This window comes from Brachyistius frenatus, unplaced genomic scaffold (assembly GCF_029030835.1).
Source record: "Brachyistius frenatus isolate BFR_SWC_R1_liver_20210118 unplaced genomic scaffold, ASM2903083v1 Contig_13, whole genome shotgun sequence".
Lineage (NCBI taxonomy): Eukaryota > Metazoa > Chordata > Actinopteri > Embiotocidae > Brachyistius > Brachyistius frenatus.
In genome coordinates this window covers 5,823,905-5,850,000 of record NW_027210612.1, presented here as the reverse complement: position 1 = coordinate 5,850,000, position 26,096 = coordinate 5,823,905, and the positions used below count along the sequence as shown (strand labels likewise).

Below are 26,096 nucleotides of genomic sequence, written 5' to 3'. Positions count from 1 at the left end.
ACACTTTTATAACACCGTTTTGTTGACTGACTTAAATACTTATTGTGCGCAATGGAGTGAAGGTTTTACCGCTCTGAAGAGCAGAGCAGAGGCAGACAGGTAAGGACAGCCATATTGTATTACCCCGCACAGTGGCAGTAAACACACTCAGACACACAAAACTCCAAGCAGAGGAGGGAAATCAACTTCAGGCATGTAGTGGAGCCACTCAACCTTTTAATTTTAATGGCTGAAGTGTTTTTCTCACTCAGTCTGCTGTTCTTCTTTCTGTTTTCTTGGCTACTGTGAGCAGGGCTGGGGCCAAGGCTGCCAGGCAGGCACTCAGACAGAGCCATCTACCTCTCTACCTCTGTGGCATCAGCAACCCCCTCCTTCCCTACCTCCCTCTCTCCCTCCACTTCCTGCAATTGTTTACTGCTTCATGTCTGTGAGAGCCTGTCCCTGTCCCTCTCTTTAATTACCACACATCCTGAGCCACCCGTTTCCTCATGGATGAAAAAAAAAATGAAAAAAATGAAAAAAACCAAAAACTGCTGGAAACACAAGAAATGGGGGGGCCAAAATCAAAAGAAGTTTTCCCTCAAATATCTGATCACTCTCATCCATGCCTCCCAGCCTGCCTTCCCTCTCCGTTTCTGTTTACCTTGAGGTCCCGGTACACAATCTTGGCTGAATGCAGGTAGTCGAGAGCCGAGACAATCTCGGCGCCGTAGAAGCGCGTGCGTTCCTCCGAGAACACCCGCTCTCTGGACAAATGGAAAAACAGCTGCGGGAAAAGGAGGGAGTGCGAGAGAGGGTGAGAGGGAGAGTAAGACGGAGAGGGCGGGGGGGAGGGAGAGGGGGAGAGACAGCAGGGACGGCACAGCAATAATTACTGATTTATTGGAGGAAATTAGCACAACACAAACTGGCTGCCCGCACCATATTGAGATGATAGATAGCGGAGGGGAGGGTGAGTTGGGGTGTGTGTGTGTGTGTGTGTGTGTGTGTGTGTGTGTGTGTGTGTGTGTGTGTGTGTGTGTGTGTGTGTGTGGGGGTTGCGGGGGGGGGGGCGTCTCGGAGGAGGGCGGGTGGAGGCGCTCGGCAGCTGGCGCCTCATCTAGCAGCCCCCCTTCACCACACACACACACATACCTCTTCCACGTTACCCTCTGGGCTCGGTTGGCACTGTGCTGGCGTGGAGTTCGGCGATGGGGGCCAAATCAAGGGTTTAATCAATACACCAGTCTAGTTAAAGACAGGCCGACCGCCGCTGCAGCCACAGCCAACACCGCCCCCTCCTCCCGACTGCCTCCAGTGCAGCACTCATTAGTGGCCTAACTGGCCTTGCCCCCTGAGCTTCCGTCTTCATTTACTCCATTCTCGTATCCACCCCTCTGTGTTTTTGGCAAGGAGCTCATTTTCATACTTTAAAGAGTACACAACTCGCTTTGTTCCCAGGTGGCTTGACCTCCCGCTTCTCCTCTGTCTCGCTCACCTCGCATTCCCTTCCTCTTACTTTCTCCCTCGCTGTCAGTTGTCAAGTTGTCACTGTCGCACGGCGACACATGTGGCACCAGAATGACACCGGCCTGCTGCGCTGCACCAGTCAAGTCGTACAAATTACCCATGAGGCCAAGGGGCACACATCTCCCCATTAATTGTTCAGGGAGGTTTGCATATGGCCACTGGAGTGATGCTCACGGACCACCTTGCTCAAATGGCGTCCGTGTGTGTGTGCGTGTGGTGAGAGTGGGTAACACGACAGGTGGGCCTTCATCAGTGTACTGGCAGCTGTGACTGTGGCAGGTTTGTAATGGGTTCTGTGTGTGTGTGTGTGTGTGTGTGTGTGTGTGTGTGTGTGTGTGTGTGTGTGTGTGTGTGTGTGTGTGTGTGTGTGTGTGTGTGTGTGTGTGTGTGTGTGTGTGTGTGTGTGTGTCTCTCTAAGTGTGTGTGTGTGTGTGTGTGTGTGTGTGTGTGTGTGTGTGTGTGTGTGTGTGTGTGTGTGTGTGTGTGTGTGTGTGTGTGTGTGTGTGTGTGTGTGTGTGTGTGTGTGTGTGTGTGTGTGAGCCGGTGTTCTCGGTATGTATTTGCTCAGGCCTGGCACTGGCTGAACTGCACTAACTAACTGGGAGGGGAGCAGGTGACAGTTACACTAAGGGAATGAACCAAGATTGCAAAAACGGCCCGATTAAAAATCGGAGAAATGGAAAAGTGGGGGAATCCAAACTCATTTTGTCTCCGACTGTCATTCTGGCTGTATCTGCCCCATAGGTGTGTTCATAAATAGACACAAGCAGAAGAGACATCGAACAGAAAGGAGAGACGGAGAAGGCAAGAGAGAGGCCAGTTGGTTGGCAAATTAACTGTTAGAAAGCAATCCAACAGTCAAACTTTAGACAATTCTTCAGTGTCTAAATGTTTTAACATTCCTTTGCTGTACTGCTGTAGCAGACTCGCACTCCTCCAATTACAACATATTTCCCCATGTAACAATTTTGTATTCATCTGAGAGACATTTATAAACCAGACGAATGTTTAGGAGAATAAGTGTAAGGAGAATGAGTAACAGCCCTAATACTGTATATAAAAACTATTTAAGATAAATATATGTGCATGAAAATTAAGACAAAAGATCCAAGAATGTATCGGTTGACATAAAGTAAATGTTTATTTCCTGTCAGCTGAGTTTCAACACAGCATTGTAACAGATGACAGCAGAATAAGTGGAGTCCCTAATCGCTGTCAGTTAGTGTGGTGGAGTTGTGGTCTAACTGGCTGTTTGAAGCAGTAACACAAAGATGGGTAACCACACACAGCATATCCATCATTCAAGTTAGTGTGCGTCTTACCTCTCCTCCATTCACATACTCCATGACGAAACACAGGCGGTCTTTAGTCTGGAATGAATACTTCAGTGACTGAAACAAAAACCACAAACACAATTTATACAACGCGACACCATTTAGTGAGCCTCATCATCCACTTCATTAACTAACATACAGCCAGCCCTGTGTTTACCGCGTCTGTCATTTTGTTTTTCCAAATTATCTGTGAGTGTATAGAGGACCCAAATTATCCCACAGAGCAACGGGCAAAATAGTAATCAAGTGATTGTTACAAATCAAGTGCTAACTACCATGATGCATTTACTGACACAACAGCAATCTCTTATATTTCTGTAACATCACAAAGACCACGAGTTACACCAGAGGAAAATTTAAATAGCAGTAAATATTTTTTTATTTTGTCAAACACTTATGTATTTCTCATCTACATGCAAGTCTTGTACAGTGAACAGTGAAGTGAGCGAGTGAACGATTTCAGACAGCAGGAAGTCTGGTCCTATTCTAGTGAGAACAGTAGAGGCAACAAAACGTGATCACTCTTAGCGTCAAACTGTTTATGTCTATATTTGCTTATTCGAAGTGTGTACGCGTACGTGTGTGTGTGTGTGTGTGTGTGTGTGTGTGTGTGTGTGTGTGTGTGTGTGTGTGTGTGTGTGTGTGTGTGTGTGTGTGTGTGTGTGTGTGTGTGTGTGTGTGTGTGTGAGAAGTAGAGGTCTGTGCTGCTAAACCAAAGAACAGTTGGTCCAAGTCTCTTTGTGGCTGCAGGTGTGACGGGGGGTAAACTCAGATGTGAACTTGCTCTCTTGACGGATTGTGTGTGTGTGTGTGTGTGTGTGTGTGTGTGTGTGTGTGTGTGTGTGTGTGTGTGTGTGTGTGTGTGTGTGTGTGTGTGTGTGTGTGTGTGTGTGTGTGTGTGTGTGTGTGTGAGAACAAGCATGTACACGTGAGTGTGTGCGTGTTTCAAGGCGGTGTAATAGAAATAAGCAGCAACTAATGTGCGTACGTGTACATCAAAGCTAACTGATACGGCCATCAAAGTACAACAATTTTGGTGTCTACATCATAATTAGCCTCCAGAGACTTGGGTGTGTAGAGGATCAATATGTTGTCTGTGTGTACGTGCACACACGTGACACGTACAGATGTGGGGACATTTTCCATATGTATGTATGTGTGAATTTGAATCAGTTGTGTTTTGTGTATATGAGGTACTTACAGTGAGAAAGGGGTGTCTGGTGTTTTTCAGTACTCTGCTCTCTGTGAGTGTGTGAGCCACTTCATCCTGTACAGACGATGAATGACATGTGATCCAAACCGTTTCAATCTAACAACTAAATAACAAGGTAACTGAAGAGCAATGCAAAAAAAAAAAAAAAACAGCATTAAAAACATCAGATACACTCATCTGACACTGTAGATAGATCAAATAAAATGGACTTGAATTTGATGTCGTCCAACTAAAACACAGGTTCAGACTGATCGATGGATGCCAGACTAACCTTGGCGATGATGACTTCTTTTTTAAGGATCTTCATGGCGTAGTATTTCCCGCTGGCCTTTTCCCGGACAAGAATTACTTTACCAAAGGTTCCCTTTCCCAGCAGCTTCAAGTAGTCGAAGTCACTCATTGTCTGGTGGAGGGAAACACAAAAGACTCACGTCATTCATGCTTCAAGTAGAACAGTTGATACGTTATGACATTTGGAAGTTTTGAGGTCGCACCTGCTGAGTAGGGCTGTAAATCATCTGAAATGTTTCAAGACTATTGCAGATAGAACACCAGAGTTCGAGTACCTTTAAGCAATATAATCACGATGTTTTTACAAAACCCTTTTCTCATTAAACAAAAACAGCAGAACTTGTTATGGGGTCCAAACACAAGTGACTGTTCGGTCAAAACCTCCCATTTACAGACCTTTAATGTATGAAACGACATACTGTACATTGTATAATGGATTTTTATTGAGCCACTAACATTAATGACATTAGTTACGCCTCACAAAACCTTTTTAGTGTGGGGTGCAATGAACAGTGGAGCCGTCATAGGCCTCTAGCTCTAGTTGGATTGGTAGTTAACTTGATATGCAGTATGTAGCATACATTTATTAAATATAGCCTTTGCATGTAGAATATATATTTTGCATGATTGCTTTTGCTTGCCAGAGTGTTATATTTTTGAAAAACAAATTTACATCCTTGTTGTTACAGAAGCTTTTTCATTAGTTGCTACAAACCTGTGACTTAGAAGACAATTTTATTTAAATTACAAACAGGGAAAAGGTAATCCTGTGAACAAAGAACAGCGACTGTAGAGATGGAATATTTTCTGTAGTCTCAGTATGAATTATGTCAGAGTGAGTACGTGCTTGTATGTCTGTGTTCATTACCTTGCGTTTGTGGTGCGTAGTAGAGATGTCCATCTCCTCCTCGACCATGTTGTCGATGTTGGAGGTGGGGCTGCACTGGATCCTCTCCTCCTCTTGTCTCTGCAGCTTGTCAGCCACCATCTGAATGGCCTCCGTCCACTCATCTCTGGGATTAGAGCACGTAATAAGGCATAAGCATAAAGCAGTTTATTGTCATTGTAAAAAAAATACAACGAAATTGAGTTGGCAACTCATCAGTTCAGCAGCAGAACAAGGTAAAAGATGTATTACAAACAACTAGGATAAAACAATACATTAATAAATATATAAAAGATGAAACAGGCGTCAACGGCTTCAAAGTGCGAAGCGCTTTGTTAAAGTATCGTTTAATAAGATACAGAAAGTTATTGTTATTGGCAGCCCTTGTAATTTGCCTGTGAGTCATGGAATCGACATAAGTCTGATAAATCTCAATAAAATTGAACGCCTGAAGATTAGAAGCAAATGTATCACGATATCGTACCGTGACTGAAACCAGCTTGTGTAGCAGTAAATTAGATGGGTGTTAAATATAATATTGGTCCTAATAGGATGACTGGTGCACTTATTTAACCAGGTTTTTAAAGGAGCTAAAGTGTTTTCAATTAACATAAAGACCTATTTGTTCAACAGAGAGGAAACGTGGTCAACTGGAGATTCAAGCAAATGAGCAATGATCACAGAGCAGAACTAATGCCTACCAGTGTGTGAGAGGCAAACGCACACACACCAGTGCATTGAAGGGAACAATGCATTGTTGTTTGCTAACATTGTTCCTCCCCATTGACTTTCCATTAGCGGTGTTGTTCAACATCTGTTGAGAGAAAGTGCGCGAGTTTGAGTGTGTGTGTGTGTGTGTGTGTGTGTGTGTGTGTGTGTGTGTGTGTGTGTGTGTGTGTGTGTGTGTGTGTGTGTGTGTGTGTGTGTGTGTGTGATCATCATCTGTAGTGGAAGGCCAGTCATGCATCAGGATGTGTCGACACATTAACTGTATTTAACAATGATGAATATAATGGTTTCTAAACAAGGCCAGGCTATGATAAATAGAGAGAAGAGAAGAGAAGAGAAGAGAAGAGAAGAGAAGAGAAGAGAAGAGAAGAGAAGAGAAGAGAAGAGAAGAGAAGAGAAGAGAAGAGAAGAGAAGAGAAGAGAAGAGAAGAGAAGAGAAGAGAAGTTTTGAAACTGATATTTCTGATTTAAACATAACATTAGAAGGTTGAAAATGTTGTTCAAGACTGAACTGGGTTCAAAAAGACTTCTCCTTTTAAGTTTTTCCCACTGATCTTCAGGCAAACAGTGTTAATCCTGTGCCACATGCAGGGGTTACATGTGAGCAGAAAACACTGCAGAGCCCAAAGCGAGGTGAACTGAAGATGATATTCAAATATTCAGAAATCCTCAGGACTCTGAAGAAGCAAATCTGGATTTACAAGGGTGCACTTTCAAAGTACACTTACCCAGAGTACACCGTGAGGAGATGATAATAATAAAACCTGTTTCACTCATAAATGATCACCTGTGTCTTTTGTTTTGTTTTGAGTTAGATGCCCATATGTTTCCTTGAGGGATCTGGAAGAACGTTCATTTGAACCTAAACATGGCAGTACGTTTTTAAGATCTGAATCCCTTTCTTCTGCAAAGACATCTGAGTGTACCCTACACACTCCAAAACAAGGGCAAACTTGAGTTACACTCCATCTACAACATTGGAGCACTCAATCTGTGGTGCCAATGATGTGTGTGTGTGTGTGTGTGTGTGTGTGTGTGTGTGTGTGTGTGTGTGTGTGTGTGTGTGTGTGTGTGTGTGTGTGTGTGTGCGTGCGTGCGTGCGTGCGTGCGTGCGTGCGTGCGTGCGTGCACGTAGCAACGTGAAAAGCAATGGGAACTCTCTCAAGGTCAGGCAGCAGATAAATGCTCTTTCTCGGTTAGAGTGTTTTTTGTATAATGAGATTTTTTTTTTTGCTAATGAGAGATAATGGGCCTGCCTACAGTCGGGCGCCATGCCAACACGTGCCACACTCTCTGCTCACGGCTGGGGCTGTGGTAGCTGGAGCCCTGCCAGCATTGGTACAGTACAACAGATACAGTAACACACACACACACACACACACACACACACACACACACACACACACACACACACACACACACACACACACACACACACACACACACACACACACACACACACACACACTTCTACAACAAAACGTGGACACATCTGGAGCTCCCACCCATCCACTTACAGGCTTGCATATTGTATACACCCGACTTTACAAACGAATCAATGGAAAGTTATTAGTTTTATGTAAACTCAGAAATGTGTATTTGATTATCTGAAGGCAAAACTATTACAAAAGCAACATATAACGCAGACAAAGTTGGACAGACAGCTGCAACCCACACACACACTCCAAAACACACACAGAAACTCAAAGGATGCACAGAAGCATCTGTGGTCTTCTGGGCAAAGCTGTTCATTTTCTGGAGATAAACACCTCAGCTCCTCAGAAAGGAACTGAGCAGCTGGAGAATTTATGCCAACGTTACTTGAAAGGTCTCCTTTCGACTCTGTCTCTCTCACCCTCTCTCTTTCTCTCTCTCTCACAGACACCAAAAAAACATCAACTCTCTACAGTACAAGCCTCCTCACACATATCTCTGCCCTTGATGACACTTTCACCCATTATATATATATTTAGTATATATATATTTATATAGTATCTACATTTAATCTAATCTAATCTAGTCATGGTCATTTAAAACCTTGTGAGTGCCACTTTTTCTGCCTTTTACTTGAACAGAAATTGTGCATATTTAGGCATTTTTGCTGCATTATTAAGTCTAAGTTGAACTGAAACCTCTGAACTAACCTCCTGAAATTCATGAACGCCTCAAGTATTTGGAGAAAAACACATTTTAATGTTCTAACTGGCAGCTTTAACGAGATTGTCAATTTTTCCTGCAAACTGCTGCTCTGAATGTCAGTAGACATGTGCGCTGTTTAACACACATTGTATGTGTTAAAGCAAAGGCACCAAAATATGCTTATTTCTGGGTAGAATTATCAAAGCTGGCAAATGTGTTGGCAGGTGATGCATTCAAATGCAACGGTTATTTCTGTTAAAAGCAGAATGGCAGTGTGCGATTTGAGACAACACTACTCTGCCGAAATTCCAATACTACACTGGTAAGTTTGCTAACGTGTAATATGTTTGGGTCCGAAGGCAAGTGTGTCCTCCGGAACAGCCACAGTCTACATTAATGCAGGGAGCATGAAGTCACTAACTTGCTTTGACTATTTGTCTGTTATCCGTTGACCAAACCCCGACCGGAGGACGCTCTAGGAATCGAGGCTCTTGAGCGAACTGACCTCTCATCGGGCGAGTCCACATGGAAGGTCCTCTCGATGACGGTGGTCCACTGGAGGCAGCGTATGATGAAGGTGTTTGGCTTCGGCCTCTCCGTCTTCATCAGCTGACATTCTGAAACAGGCAGCCGGAGGGAACAGCTCTGTCTTTACAACACAATTACAACAATGACTGCGAATTCAACGGCGAAAAACAGGGAGAAGAAGAACTCAAGAGGTCGGAGCTGTACCTGGAAAGGAGGTTCAGATCAGATGAGAGCGCTTTTAGTTCAATGTAGTTTAGTCTTACACTGAAGAGCTGATGTAAACCACAACACTGTCCACAGTGTAAACACATTGTATTTGTGTACGATGGGTTCTTTTTTCCTTTTCTTTCTTGTATTTCATTTTTATTATTGATTAGCAACACCTGTGTTTTTCCTGCTAGGACAAGTCAAAATGTCCACTGTTAAAAAGGTTTATAGGGACATAATGTAGGCCTGGTCATTACTAACATTTTGATCGTTTGAAAAGCCCAAAAAATTAAGTCGAATAACCAGTTGCCTTTGACATTATCATAAAGAAACAAGCAGCTTGTATCTTCATCTCTTTTAAAAATAAACTTCTGCAACCGATGGCTCAAAAAAAAAAAAAAAAGGTGCTTTCTTGTGCCAAGGGATATTATGTGTTGCACCACATACGCATCTGGCGACTATCCGAAGAGATGCATTTCTATGAAAATGGGCAGTACAGTAGGCCATTATTACACAAATGCATTATACAGTACACAAATGCAAAAACGTACGCACACACAGCCAGATGGGGCTGTGAGCTCGCTGTGGGAAAGAAGGCATATTCATTGTCCCTCAGCAGTCTCTGTGTTTATAGGGGACACGAAGTGATGTAAAACAGCATCATGATCCATCTTCTGTCCTCTCATCTCCCCCCACTTGTTCTACAAATATAATCACCCTCCATTTCTCCTCCCCTCTGCTCTCCTGTTGTCTCCTGTCATTCTCTCATCAGCTTCTGCCTCTCTCCTTCTCTCCTTTCCTCAAACCTTGCATCCTCAGCCATCCCTTCGTCCACTTACTTTCTGTTTAAGTGTGGCACAGCACAGCACGTCACAGCTCAGCCTAAATATAGACAGGAAGGTTAATGGCAACACCGCTCAGGTCGTACACGCGGCAGTGCTTCAATGTAAACTCACACACACTTTCTCTCTCTCTCTCTCTCTCTCTCACACACACACACACACACACACACACACACACACACACACACACACACACACACACACACACACACACACACACACACACACACACACACACACACACACACACACACAAAGAAGTTACTACCTGACTCGTGAACAAGGCCTGCTGTGCTGCCAGAAAACAAGGTCATGCTATAGTTGATGCCAAAAAACACTCACGCCCACACATGGACAGAAAAACACACACGGACAGGGAAGTTTGAATGTTAGATGAAATTGGGTTGTTTGCCACAGCAGGCAATTGTGAAATCTGTGTAGCAGTTTAGTGGGTGTATGTGAGTGCATGCATCAGTTTGTGTGTGTGTGTGTGTGTGTGTGTGTGTGTGTGTGTGTGTGTGTGTGTGTGTGTGTGTGTGTGTGTGTGTGTGTGTGTGTGTGTGTGTGTGTGTGTGTGTGTGTGTGTGTGAGCGACAAGCTTGTATGTATGAGTCCCTCTGCAGGGAACAGGCCTGTACCATCTCTGTTCCATCTGATCACTTCTGTTGTTCACACACGCATTAACACACACACACACACACACACACGCACACACGCGCACACACACACACGCACACACACGCACACACACTCACCACCTGGCCTCCCAGCTTTGGGCAACAGATGTGGCAGTGCCAGTGCTGTGCCAAGCAGCCGGGGCCGGATGTATGGCCTGGCTTGTCCTCCTCACAAACTCTTTTCCTCTTCCCTATTTCCTCATTCTGCAATCCTGTCTTCGTCTCCTCCTCCCTGTCTGTTCATCGCTGACGATCCTCCTCTCTTCTCCTCCCTCATTGCTCCCTTTCTCTCCACAACACCTCCTCCACAAAAGCCTCAGCCCCCAATCTCTCCATCCGTCTCTCCACCCTAATCCTCCTTCCATCTCTGCCACATCTCTTCTTCCTCTCTCCTCCCCACGTCTCCAATTTACTTTTCCTCTTCCCCCTCCGATCAACTCCCATCGCTCATTCCCCAAACTTGTCCTCCCTTCCGGACTCCTATCTTTCTTCCTCCTCCTCCGTCCTTCGATGTACCATTCTTTATAATTTTCTCTGCGGTATCAGCTTGTACTCTACCATTCATCATATTTTCTGTTTTGGCCCTAAACTCGCACCTATTCTCTTGTGCTCATCGCTGCCTGTCCTACCATCAGTCCACACTGCACCACTCTGCAGGTATTTTACACAGTACATAGTTGTATTTTGAAAACAATGATTGATGGCATATCCAAATCTAAAATCCAGTGCTGTGTTACAGTGTATGTGTGAATATATGCAAGTAAATATGGTGCCATCTGCATCAGGCCTTGTGTGAAGAGGGGAAACACCAGCTTCATCAGATTATGTTAAGTAGGTAGTGCTGTATGAGCATGAAATAGAGTAAACAACTACATAACATGTATCTAATTACTTATGAAGAGACAGATGCTGTGTGATGTCCTGTAAGTATTTCATCTGTTTTTATTACTAATATCAAGATAATCTGGTTTCATTTTCCAAAATTGAGCAATGCAGTAAAGGTCATCTGTGCTTTTATCTCATGTCAACTTGATTGATGTAATACTTCTGGTTAAACCGAAAAAACAGTTTTGCCTCCAACTACCTGCAGCTGTAAGGTTTCAAACTACTGGAGCACAAAGCAGCAAGTGAACATCATACCCAGTGTTTGATTATATAAATTTAGCATATACAGCAAAACTATTTTTTTAAAATGATTTTATATTCTTACGCTGCTCCTCTTATTTGGACTCACGTTAGCATGTGCACAAGGATTTATGTAGTTTAATTATTTATTTTTTCTTTTGAATCTTGCTTGATTTCATTTGCGAGGCACTTTCTAACATTCTATTCATTAAATGAATTGGTTAAAGAAGCTATTATCTAATTGATATTTTGAATCAATGCTACATGATACAGTATCATATTGCTGTTCAACTAAGTCCACTGCTGCAGTGGTATCCAAACTGTGGGGCAGGGCCCCCCGTGAGGATATAGAGCTCCTGCAGGGGAATTCTGTTCAGCTTCTGAAGAAGGGCATGATGGAAAAAGTTTGACAAGCGCTGCACTTTTTTGTCTTCAATAACTACCATTAATACTGACGTATCTCGTCTGAGTCAGAGCACTGTCCATATTTCTTGAGTAAAATAATATAATTATAGAATATAATAATAAAAACTAGAGTAATAGCTACCAATACAGCAGCAAAGTCTACTGAGAATAAACAAAAATAAAAAGCTTAACTTCTTTAAACGCAAACATTATTTAGGAAACCATTTTAAATAGGAGAGATTTAACTATGATATAGGAGAGAGCCAGGACAAAGGAAACAATTTTCAGATAAATATAATTTCAAAAGAAAATCATTGTCATTGCGGTCAACATTTGATTACTGTGTTCGAGAAAATTGCTTTCATCCGGCTCTTCCCTACTTTCTTGACTTGCTGTGATGTCTTTAATACACTTAAATTGAAACAAAAGTTTAGTGTCTTATAATTTCATTGAACATCTTGTGAGTACTTTGAGTTAGTAGTCAGTTCTGCCTTGTGTCAGGTTAGGAAACAGTTTTAGGGTGACTATTATTCATTCCGAAGCTAAAATGCCTGGAGAGATGTTACAAAGTTTTCCCAGTAAATCTGTAATTACTGCATGAACAATGAGAGGTGATGAGGAAGAGAGAGATGAAAATCAATCTTGTCAACTCATTAGTTGGCTAATTACACATGTCAACAATGTTGTGGAGCTTGTTAATCAGGTGCAGACAGATGATGTACTGATAAATGGTTAATTAGAGCCCTCAGTGAATTCTGTAAGGCATACCAACACTGTGAAGACTGATGACTGACAAGCAATGGCTGCAATAACTGTCTTCTCATTTCACTGTGCGATGAAACCACAATATTTCAGCAACATCTCTTCAGATAACATTAATTTCAAAATAAAATAAAAGTTATATGATATAGCTTATCACATATGACACTGATTCCCCACAACCTGCAGAGTTTTTTTTTCTCTGAACTGAAATGTTCTCTACGGGGGTTAATAACAGAACGCGTCACAGTGTCTTCATCGTTGTTAATTATGAGCCGACAGAGAAGTATGCAGGGTATATGTGTACAGTATGTAAGGTAAAGATGAGGGTACATGGAAACTCGTCTTCCTGTATACCCTTCAGGATTAAAACGCTTAGTTTGCAGCATATTGCTCCGTTTCTGCAGAAAAGGCAATCAAATCTGAGCTCGCCACTGAATTATGGTGAACCAGTAAAAACTATAAGATGCTCCAGATAAGTGCATCAGGAATCTAAATGTTGCATCTTCACTCGACTTTGATATGATGTTGATACAGGTGCAGTAAGATTTAGAGTGCAGTGCCAAGGGGTTGTTTTGACATAAGTAAGGTAGGTTACGTACTTGCTACAGAGAAGTTATTGAGGGGGTAGGGCAGGTCTGCGTCTTGAGGTTTCTCTTTGTAACCGATGAAAGAGCCGTCTGTCTTCAGCAGGAAGTAACGTGGCCGCCAGTTCTTTATGTATTCACCTGAAGAGAGATATTAAAGAAGAAAAGAGGAGGAGGACGATGTCAGTGAAATATGATTATTCTGATATTTGGGGCAAATACAACTGAATTTAGATCATGAAAGGAAACAGTGATGATGATGATGATGATGATGATGATGATGATGATGCTTAAGGCATTAGTACACGCAGGGGTTATGATGATTATCATAATGATATATGGAAAGTAGTACTAACAGCAATAATAATAATGATGGTGATGATTTTAAATACAGATGTTATTCCCTAGGCAGTTTACAGCCTGGCCGCTCAACTCTCAGCTGTCCAAAGGACATAACACACATATACACGCTGCGGTGTTAACACAAACACCGATCTACACACAGAATCTCCACGGCTCCCACAGCGCCTGCCAGATTCAGATCGGATTATCATGTAAAAAATGACAAAAACATGTTTACCAGCACAAAACTCAAACTATCCATGCCAGAAACATCATCTGGCTGATACATGGGCAGGTGTTGAGGTGATGACCCCTCAACCAAATACATTCACACGCACACACAAGCATACCGCGCACACAAATACGCACAAACCCCTGGTCAATAGCAAAGGAGGAAGAGGAGACATGAGATGAGATGAGGTGACATGACATTCGATGAAGATTACACAAAGAGAATAACCCCTTCTTAGACTGCAGCAACAAATAATAACATCTGCTGAGCAGCTGGTGGCAGAGTATTACCCAACTGGCTGGCACAGACTGGCACTAAGGTGGCACCACAGCTTTATCAGATGACCCGCTGCAGGATTACACGAGTGTCAAACATTTCCACACCACAGAGGCGGATAACACGTACTGGAAACAGCATGGATACACAAATGGATTAAAGTGCACACGTGTGTGGATTCACACATAGCTGGGGGAGTGCAATCGGAAACAAATACAGGGATGAAACTCTGCGTGCGCATGCACGAATGCGGCCGAAGTAATACTGAGACACACATCTCTGATGAGAGGAAGTGACAATCAACAACACTTTCCAAAGCCGGGAGCTGTGTAAACATTTCACTCTCATTTTAAGGACAGAAATAAAAATTAAAAAAAACACAGAGGGACACAAATGTTCCCTACTTCTCAACCCCTTTTAGTTAACCGGCCATTCCTTGACATCACACACACACACACACACACACACACACACACACACACACACACACACACACACACACACACACACACACACACACACACACACACACACACACACACACACACACACACACACACACAAGTAACGGCTCTGATCACCTTGTTTTTTGGCTAATTGACTGTGAGAGGAGAATAGGCAGAGCATATATGTGTGCGTGTTCTATTTGTGACATCCATTTAAAGCGAAAATGACAGCAGGCCGTGCTCGTTAACACATCGCAGAAAAACACCTGCTCCGCCGAAGGAACCATGCGACTGAGGGCCCTGCCGGTACCTCTGGGTGCTGGTTGTGCTAGAGGTGTGTGTGTGTGTGTGTGTGTGTGTGTGTGTGTGTGTGTGTGTGTGTGTGTGTGTGTGTGTGTGTGTGTGTGTGTGTGTGTGTGTGTGTGTGTGTGTGTGTGTGTGTGTGTGTGTGTGTGTGTGTGTGTGTGGCAACTGATTTGAGCCACCACGTAGGGACAGAGACAGCCACAGATAGACAGAGACAGCCACATTAAATGCTGGTGGGTGCCAGTGTGTCACCAGGACTACCGAATCTCTCCTCTCTTCTCCTCTCTCCTCCTCCTCTCCCAGTCTCTATTTTTCTCTTTTTCACAAATCCACCCACTCTCTCCTTCTTTCCCATTTCCTTCTCCTGTTCTTTCAGAAACAAAGCATATTCTTTGGATCATTTGCGACTGATAAACAGAGTGCTGTGAGGGGGGGGCAGAATGGGAGGGGTGGAGAAAGGCATAAAGAAAAGGAAGGAAAAAATTCATTCAGAAAGCAGAGCTAAAGGCATCAAGGGCAACGAGACTGCAAGTACGGAGAAACTTAATATGTCGTTGATTCTGACCAAACGATAATAGATAATCAGGTACAAATAGGGATAATAAACAGATGTTGTGCTTTGTGGGTTTTTGCTTCCTTGGAACAGGAACAAATGTTACTTTCACTATTATTTAGTCAATTCATGTGACCAAATCATTACCAGACTGTGTCTTATATGTATTTGTGTTTTCAATAGTCTCCAAAATGTTTTTCTACAAACTGCAGGTGATGGGCATAACATCAAAACCTATACAATATAATCAAAGGCAATAAAATAGCCCTGCATTAAATACTGAGGGTTATGATATTCAGTGTTTGTAGAGTTCGTGTCAGACAAGTCAAAATTCAACTTGTGGTGACGTAGTGAGCTTGATTTCGTAAAGTACTGTACAGGTGTTTCTGTTAATGTGTCCAACAAAAGATATATAGTATTAATCTGTGTGAAAACTTTGGTTGAAAGTTTCCAGAAACGAAAAGTTCAGCAGTTTATCCATCGCCGCTGTGAACTCAAAAACTAATGATGGAAGAAACTGATCATCTGGAAAAGAAAAACTAACTTCAAACTGGACCGGAGAAAGAGATGGATTGATTGTCAGAACGGATGAAGATAAAGAGAAAGTTAAACTCATAAAACTATTATAAACTGGCAGTGACGACTGGCTTGCTGGTCCAAGTCCAGTCATTTCTATGAGTCAATTTCTAGATGAGGTGTCCAACCAATGGAAGCCTGCGGTTGGCCACTTCATCCCTCAGCTGTCCAGTACAACTGAAAACATTTAAGCGATCCTTCTGGCCAGGCCTAGACAGCGTGCACGAGTGTGAGTGTGTGTTTCTGTGTGTACTTGTCCACTGGGGCGCCGGGGAGGGGGCAGCCAGGGGTGGCACAGACGGAGAGAGGAGGTGGACAGTTGTCCACACGCGTCGTTCCAAACAAACACACGCGCGCACACACACACACGCACGCACGCACGCACGCACGCACGCACGCACACACACACACACACACACACACACACACACACACACACTACAACAATTCTGTTCTGACTGTTCCAATTCTCCGTATGATCCAATGGTGTTCTGTCAAGCTATCCCGTCTTGGCCTTGCCTGTAATGAGTCCAGCGAGCTCTCCCACTCTGGACAGCTTGTCTGGGGAGCCACATGTCTCTAGTTTGGACTGCTGGAGAAAACAGAACAGCCGGTCTCCTTCCCACACCATCTCTCTCGGACTCCTCACTTCAGTTTCATTTAGTTTTCTGCACAACTTTACTTTTCCCTTAAGGCCAATTAGTAAATACTACACTATACAGTGCTTAAGACAACAGGAGTTGCTGGTTTCTTGTTAGAACGACAGGATACGAGTAAAACAGCAGAATGTGGGTGATCTGAAGGATCTAAGGAATAGAGGATGTTCAGGAGAATAAGACAGACCTTTTAGAAGTGTATTAAAATTGGTTCAAGAGACAAAATATAGACTTGAGCAGTTGTTTTAAAGTGAAACTCTTTGTTCCATCTAATTTAAAGTCTTAATTAGCTGTATACTCATTTCTCCCTGTTCCATTGTCTTTTATTGTTTGAAAATGATTAAACAACATTGTGACAAGAGGTCTAAGATAAATACAATCTAAAAATAAGTGCATCTCATCCATAAACCTCCACATTCACTGTAACTGTTTCAATAAAACAGCAGAAATGGTTGATAAGGGGGCAAATTTTCACCAAGCGTCTGCCCATCAAGCCTTTCTGTTTTCCGGGATTGGAGAGGGAATTGGTATGAGGCACAAACTAAGTATTAAAACTAAAGTCGACTTTTTAAAAGTCATTTTGGAATTTCTAGAAGAATTAAATCTTGTTGGCACATCCTCCAGTTGCAGCTTGTGGATTTAGCAGTAAGAGGCAGAGATGAATCAGCTGTGACTGTGTCTGTTCCAAGCTTTCTGATTGGACAATTACAACAATGCACTCGCTAACTGTCACTCAATTAGCAGACTGATTAACTATTCATTTCAGGACAGAGAAGAGGGGAGAAAAAAAGGGGAGAGAATGAGAGAGAGAAATGCGGAGAGGATAAATAGGCGACAGGTACAAATGGCAGGGCTGAACTTCAGCCAGCAAAACAGAAACGAGACACACGAACTTGCGGAAACTCTTCCCGTCTCTGTCTCGCGCTCGCTCCTTCAGGACATCAGCACACCTCTGCTCTGCCGGTTTGACACGTTTTAGCTGACAACCAGGCAGACGAAGAGCAGGAAAAAGCCTTGATGACAATTACATAAATAACTCCATAACTATGTGAGCTCACCAGCCATTTGTTAATCAACCCAAACAGGGATTTAATTTAATGCTTTGGCCGAGGCAAGAGCCGATATGCAGATGGTGCAGAGACGGGGCTGTGTGACTGGCACTCTGGGAGCTGGAGAGGTGGTGGTGGTGGTGTGTAGAGGTAGATAGAGGCGGGGATGAGGGTGGAGTGGAATTTCTGCGGCGTTCCAGCACACACACACAGCAGCTCACCAGCAGAAAGAGGAATGTAACGTCTGGCCGCATAACCACACACACACACACACACACACACACACACACACACACACACACACACACACACACACACACACACACACACACACACACACCTAAATACACATTCTGTGTTGAGAGCAGTAGCTAGGTTGGGCTGTAACAGGAAATAATAAATACCAAGTTTTCTAACCAAGAGACTGAGTTGGTGGCTATTTTCTGTACATTTTATTGACAATTTTTTAAGCTATAAATTGAAAATATTATTGATGGATTAATAAACAGCGAATATAATCTACACTTAAATGACATTCTCATGTTAAAACTGCATTGAAGTACAAAAATATCTGACATCTTTGTCCTGTGTACTGTACAGTTAAGTGGGTGGCAAGTATGTCAAAAATATAACAGAACTTTCACAGGGAGTTCAATGAAAGTAACATTTCTGCGCAGTATACAAACAGTGTAGTAGTATGGTAGCCTATTGTTACGAGACACAAATTCCCTGCGTATGGGCGTAGACCTCAGGTTAATTTTGATACTATTGCAGCAGCCTTTAGCCGATCGGCATTGACCGCCGCATGCGCCGAAGCTGTACCGCTGTAACTATATTTAGAAAAAAGCTTCAACGTCATTGCACAAGTCACTTATTGGTCCACACTTCAGAGTGGCTGAGCAAACATGAACACAAACACGGTTTCCAGACCATAATCACGGGGAGGAAAACTGAAGCTGTGAGCAATAGTCTGCCGGAGCCAGGCGATGGGTGATAACAAGCGCAGAATGCAGTCAAACTGATCAGTGGGTTTGAGCTGGAACGACTGACCGGCTGATCTTCTTACAAACAAAGGTCAAGACACTTCCAGACAACAGAGTGGGGGAGGGGTTTCACGTGTCTGTCTAGGTGAGCATTAGCGGCCAATACTTGAGTAAAAGCATTAATAGATAAGGTGGAGGATGAAGAGGAACGGCGATTAGATAAACATCAGGCAGGGTAACGGGGGGTGAGGGGTAAACTGTGTGACACAGAGGGCACTGGGGGTTAAGAAAGTGGGGAATTGTGCAGTAAGAGGCTTGAAGAAGACATCTGTCTGAGAGTCTGTCAAGGAGCACTAGAGGCAAGCAAGATTGCATGTTGAATGCAGCAGTACAGGACCAGTGTTGAAAAAAAAAAGAGAGAAAAGACCAAACAAATGACTTTCACAATATTTTTGCACAATCTGCATAGTCTACACAATAATGCATGTGTGTGTGTTTATAAGGATACTGCTGTGTGCGTGACCCCTACCCCAGCAGTTCTAACTCCAGTCTGCTCAGACATCTTAAGGCGAATCCGGGCTCTTCAAAGCCAATCCACTTACAGTGCATTAGTCTTATTACCACATCGGGGCTGGACTGGTGTTAGTGTGTGCGTGTGCCTGAGTGCTTTAAATACAGTCACCATCACTGACAACTCAGACGCTGTGCTGCATGCTCCCTGTAAAAGCTCAGAAGGTATTTTTTCCACATGCATAACAAGACCGAGGGGGGAACCAAGACTTAAAGAATAAAAGAATGAAATTCAGTTTGAAGCTGGGGCTGCAGCTGGGTTTAAAGGTTTAGTTCTGGAATAATTGTACCAGCCCATGGCTCAGTCCATGGGGTGAGACTACATGGAAGCTACAGCGGGAAAAGAGGAGGGCTGAGCAAGAGACAAGCCAGGGAGGAATGAGAGGGTGAGAAGGGTGAGAAGGGTGAGAAGGGTGAGAAGAGCATGTGGGTAAAGCTGTGACAGAGACAGAGAGCCGGGACGGGGCAGGTCGGCCACAAGGCGGCCAGATTGAGTGGAAACCCATGGGAGTATGGCCATCCCTTGGGGGCCACTAAGAGATTTTACCCAGCCAGCTGCACACAGCCAGGGCCTCCTGGTAGGCTGTGCTGGGTGCACATACACACTCTCAAACACACACTGGCAACATGCAACAGATTCATAATACCACAAACACACTGAGAGTCAGGGTAAAACATTTAATAATTATTTACTTCAAATTCTATTTTCCCTCTTTCCTTATTTGTCCTGTATATTCCAATATTCTTTTTTTCTTCTCATATGTTGTCCTTTTCTTGCCTGCAGTACCACTACAATCCAGCAGATGGTGGTGGCTCCCTGGAGCATGGTGGCCACTGCTGTGATGCTGACACAGAGCAGGAGAGTGACTGACAGACACACAGCAGCCAATACGCCTCTCATCCTAATCCCCCTCGAAGCGCTGGAGTGAGTTTGTGTCTGTAAAAGTGTGTGGGTGTGTGTCTATACACATGTACACATATATATATATAAGACAGGGGTCATGTGTGTGTTAGTTGGTGTAAATGTATGTGTTTCTGCATGCAGGCATTCAGTCATCTTAGATTTGTGTACAAGTGTTTGTTCATGTGTGTTGTTGGAGAAAAGAGCCCGTTGCTTCGTGAAGCATCATAGGATTACTGTGGTGTTAGCATATTAGCATCCTAGCTGGAGGGCTGCTGCTCAACACCACCTGTGACAGACAGGAGGCTTTGCCTACCTGGCTCCTCACCACACGCACACGCACACACACACACACACACGCGCGCGCACACACACACACACACACACACACACACACACACACACACACACACACACACACACACACACACACACACACACACACACAGTGGGTGGGGGTGAAGGTCACTTCGATAAGGCAACTCAAATCTTACTGTAACTACTTTGTGCCTCTGTTGTCCATTATTGCAACAAATATTACTTTTTTTTTTTTTTTTTGCTTTCTGTCTGGTTACAACATAATTAACTTAATTTTCAACATGTGAAATTCAAGGTCGAAGTTCAGCAAGTCGGTGGTTTCTCTGACATCATCAAATAAATGGATGGACGATAAACTACACCAAGAAAACTTTCACCACATAATATGTGAATATTATATCACGAATACCAATACAAAGTTATTTGTGAGGACTTCAAACACAAAAGAAATAAGTGAGGGTGGACATCGTCATACTGAAGAGCAGAAGCTATGGTACTGTCTAGTAACACATCCTAAGCACATCAAGATGAGCTCTATGGATACAACTCAGGACAACACCTACTTCTTTATAATATGACTGCACTCCAAAAAGTCACGTGAAAATATACAATTTGAGGCTGCTCCGCTGTCTTTAAAATAACTTTCCAGACATACAGTATTTACTTTTTAATACCGATAGATGTAAAGTTTGTTCTAAAATTCAAGTCATTTGGAATAAGGAAATGCCGAACTTGAAATACTGTATGTCACCTTTCACAGCTATCAGATTAATGCAGACTGCAGCCCCCTTTGAACAGCAAGCATCAAGTCTTTTCTTTGTATTCCAAGGAAGAAGAAACATGGAACACCAAACACCGAAATAGACAAGGAGGCTGTTGAAGTTTTGAAAGTGTGGGGAGTTTTCCACCTTTGATGTAATTCAAAGGATTTTGAAATGGCCCCTCTGCCACGCTCGCTAGTTTCCTGCTCCGTGCTTTTCTCTTTGCAAAGAACTGTCCTGTGTCGAAGGACCGTCAATGGCAGGAGACACACCTGGGCCCTGGATGACCTCCCGTGCAGTATATGAGGCTGGGTTCAGTACAATCTCTTCTCCTCACAGATTGGAGTGGTGGCTTCTGTTGCTACTATAATAGTCCTTTTCTACTCATCCGTACACCACAGGAGCAACGCTGTCACAGATTCAATCAATCGCAAGAGAATAAACTTAAAACACATGAACTGAAACAAATGAAAAAGACGCACAGCAAAGGAGGTCAAAGTGCTGACATTTGTGTTAACAAAGTGATTTGATCTCTTGCAAACAACTACAGAATATGATGGATGCCATATGGCTGCGTGCTATGTTCAAGGAGTCAAGTACATAATGTAGCCATATAGCAAGAAGGTATTATGACATTATTATTAACTAAATAGGGAAAACTCTGGTTTATATCTACAGTAAATGCTATCAAGAATATCAAACACAACTCGGTTAGACACGTCTATTTCCTCGACATACACACACATCTATCCATCCCTTTACCCCCCCCACACACACACACACACACACACAGACAGACACACAACTATCAAGACATAACATGGCATTGACAACACAAAGAATGACATCTATGGATGTCTTCTTTCATGTCAAGAAGGTAAAAATACAAACTGTGCTAACCAGAACAAAAAGCTCTTGCCTTCGAACACCCGATTACATTAGGAATGCCATGCTGCTTGTGTTCAGAATGCAGTGCGTCCAATGCGATTAGGAAAGGCACACATAGCCAATGAGCAGGCTAATCAAATTGCACTGATTGCTGGTATATTGCCTCTCTCTGTTCTCTCTTTTGGACAGAATTGTGTGTTGGCACCACTGATGTCTTTATTTATTTGACATCATTGACATCTGCATTAAATAGAGTATATCTCCAAAATGCACAGTATATTTATAAATATAACTATTAATGGAAACTAGATCAAAATCCACAATTTATCATCTTTAAAGTACAGCGAGACCTGTTAAAGCCATCACTTTCAATCAAGGTCAGCTACATTTCTATGACACTTTTAAGAATGACTTGTGTAATTTTGCTAGATTATAAATAGAAACTGTCACCCATTTAGAGTTGGTGGATGTCAGGGAATAGCGTTTACATGTGAATATTATTATAATGATACTGAAAATAATAAAACCTGACAAGTTATGTTCTGACCAGTCTTTTTTCATTCAGTAATTCTCATATTCATACTTCACATTAATAATTGCACAGAAGGGTGCATTTTTGAGGTCCCCATTTAAATCTGACATTCATATTAAAAAAATTATTTTGTTCCTTTGCCTCATTGGATGTAAAACCATCCAATCAGAGGAACAGAGTAAAGCAGCTGGACCAATCAGTTAATGAGAATAGATGTCATCTGAAAAAAAAAAAAAAAAAAAAAAAAAAAAAAAAAGGGGAGGGTTGGGTTGGGAGACAGACACAGCTGTCTAAGTATTGCCAACAACAGACAGGCAACAAGGGGTGTGTGCATGTGTGTGTGTGTGTGTGTGTGTGTGTGTGGAGCCCAACCCTGTCCAGTTGAGCAGTGGTGAACAGGTGCAAAGCTTTGCGCATGGATGTGTGTCTGAGTGTGTAAGTCACCATTATTCCAGAGTGGTTGGCTCCGTATTATTTATTCAGAAATGCTGGGCTGAGGCTGTGGGTGGCAGCTGGCGTTACGTGTGCATGCGTGTGTTTGTGTGGACAACATAAGATCCCCCTGGTCTTTTGTGAATCCCCTGTACTTTCCTGGAGCAACAGAAGCACTGCGCTGTTGCCTACGTCTCTCTCTCTGCCTGTAAACCTACACACACGCACACACTTGCACCCGGTATAAACTCTGTCACCACAAATACACGCACGCGCACACAGTAGAGCACAATAGCCCAGCCCAGCAGGCAAGAGTAAACAATCAAGCACTATACCCCAAGTATTGTCAAGAGCACCCACCCCCCTCTGTACTCCACCCCCCTTCCCCACACACACACACACACACACACACACACACACACACACACACACACACACACACACACACACACACACACACACACACACACACACACACACACACACACACACACACACACACACACACACAAGCCCCGCCGCGCCTCATTCAAAGGTTCCATTCATGTGTTGCACTGAAGGGCCACCAGTAAGTGCTCTCCACCTCACTAACTGCTGCTCTCTGCTCTCCCCTCTGTCCTGCCCGGCTACCTGTCTTGTCTCTCCACCTGCTCCGGTGTATGCCCATCTGTCCATCAGGGTGCATTCACGCTATTTGGAGCGATTGAGTCACACTTTGGATTATTTTCTCCTTAACTTCTGTTTGTACAGACAGGTGAGAGCGAGGCCAGAAAGAAACCACGAATGTGACCTTTCTTGATTTTATGTGATTCAACGAAGTTTGTTAGTGAGAGAAGCCGGTACGTCACATGGTTGTGTACGGTCTAGTTTTACGGATACAAGACAATGTGAAAGCACAACATCACAAAATGAAGCAAGCCTCATGCAGTTCCCTCACAATTTGTGCAAAACAGAGACTGGGATTATAATTGTTTTGGCTCTTCTGCTAAAATCCCTGACGAAGACTGTTTATTCAAACACTGTCCAATAAAAGGGCTACTTGGGCACCCACGTGACTTTTGTTTACAAGATGCTGTTTACTTGTGATCAGGCAGCGTAACTTCATGAACTACTGTAGAGTTTGGCCAACTAAATTCGCAGTGTGATTTGCAATTACTGACTGCTCGCCTGTCTGTCACACCGATGTGACAGACAGCTCTATATGTCACCTCAACTCAGACAAACACTTCCCTCTCCTTCACTGAGAGCTGGTGTTAGTCATGTTGCAACGTCTGTCTGTCTGAGAGGCTGCTTTTGACAACGTGTCCACATCAGCTGGCCGACATCAGGCCCTTAAAGCTCGGATACCGTTAGAAAGAAACAAAGATGACTATTCCTATGTTGAGATCAGTTTAAGATAAAGTTCATACTTGGATTAAAAAGTCAAATATTATGCTAAAAAATAATCAGTTCTATTTTTATTTAACTATTTTTTCAATTTTAATGGTTTTATGTGAAGCACTTTGAATTGCTGTGTAGTTGAAATGTGCTTTGCAAATAAACTTGCCTTGCCTTTAACATTAAGCATTTATATTAGGCCTTAAGTCTGTTATGTACATTTTCTGGAAAAATAAGTCACAAACAAAGCCTGTAAAAAAAAAATCATTCACATTTTCCATCATGAGCTAATAAACAATCAGTTCAGTATCGTCAGACTAAATTATTTGATCAAACTCATAATATTCAACACCAATAACAGCAGTGTCAAAAATATCAAGAGGTGTTTCGCTGTCACTGTTGTGAAAAATGATGATTTTTGCAAAGTTATTATCTGGTTATTCTTCAAGAATAATAATAAAAGATGTACTGAAACCTATTTTGGCTCCGTATATAAAAAATAATTCTACATTATTAAAATGCAAAACAAAGTCTCAGCATTATTGGTTAAATACTGCAGAACATACGGTGTGTGAACTTGCCCGTCTAGGCCTGCAGGATGCTTAATGAGCAGGTCATTTCCCAGGTCTATTCAAACTCAAGATATTGTGTAGAAACACTCAAACCACGGAGCAATATCTGAATATGGCAGATGTTCGTCCTCCTTTCTTCTGTTCTCCCCCTCCACCTCCTCTCATACAGCAGTCTGCTGTTGAACCTCATCTTCTAGCCGCTATACTGAGACATCTGCACCTCACTCACTGTTTCTTTCTTTCTTTTCCGTCTCATCTTTCCTCTCTATATACACACATACACACACACACACACACACACACACACACACACACACACACACACACACACACACACACACACACACACACACACACACACACACACACAGATACAATTCTTTGCTTGATGACAGATGGCAAGTCAACAATTGTATAGCGTCAGTCTCTCAGAACAGTCACACATGCCACATGCACACAAATACAGAAACAAATACCACCTCCTTGTCCTCCTGTCCCTTTGTACCCAATCCCCTGTCAGATGCCTTGATTTGTTTCTTACAGCTGAAAGTATGCATTGGTGTGTGTGTGTGTGTGTGTGTGTGTGTGTGTGTGTGTGTGTGTGTGTGTGTGTGTGTGTGTGTGTGTGTGTGTGTGTGTGTGTGTGTGTGTGTGTGTGTGTGTGTCCCTCTTTAACTTGGTATATTAAGCACTAGTCTAATGAGAGCATGGTGAGGAGCGGGCCCCAGCCAGTGCACCATATGGGGGCCATTTAGCCCCCTCAGAACATTGAGCCAAGCCTCGCTGACATGATTACCACTGCCGTCCGCTGCTCTACACTAGTGTCAGATTGGGAATGGGGAATTTTATCATGGACAGCTAATTAATGACTGGAGATTGGCAACTAGAGACGGAGGAGGCAGAGGGAGGATGAAAAATTCGGTCAGTGTTTGGTCTCCTCTTCCTCTCTGTTTTCATCAGACTTATTGAGACTCTGTGAAACATGCACACATCCACGGAAAAAAAAAAAAAAAAAAAATGCACATGTATATAAACAAATGTACACAAGTAGGGAAAAAAAAAAAGAGGCATGTAACATGGTTATATGGTGTCACA

The 26,096-nt window shown here is 43.1% G+C and overlaps 1 protein-coding gene across 3 annotated transcripts in view; it reads right to left on the bottom strand.

The window, feature by feature from the left end:
• akt3a (v-akt murine thymoma viral oncogene homolog 3a) overlaps positions 1-26,096 on the bottom strand; it is a 56,194-nt gene that overhangs the window by 14,395 nt on the left and 15,703 nt on the right. For all 3 annotated transcript variants that reach the window (XM_069692965.1, XM_069692966.1, XM_069692967.1), the window contains 7 exons: positions 13,247-13,372; positions 8,607-8,718; positions 5,216-5,360; positions 4,328-4,459; positions 4,045-4,110; positions 2,832-2,900; positions 644-766 (listed from right to left, as the gene is read on the bottom strand). In XM_069692965.1, the coding sequence (XP_069549066.1) occupies positions 644-766; positions 2,832-2,900; positions 4,045-4,110; positions 4,328-4,459; positions 5,216-5,360; positions 8,607-8,718; positions 13,247-13,372 (773 nt within the window). The remainder of the gene's footprint in view (positions 1-643; positions 767-2,831; positions 2,901-4,044; positions 4,111-4,327; positions 4,460-5,215; positions 5,361-8,606; positions 8,719-13,246; positions 13,373-26,096) is intronic.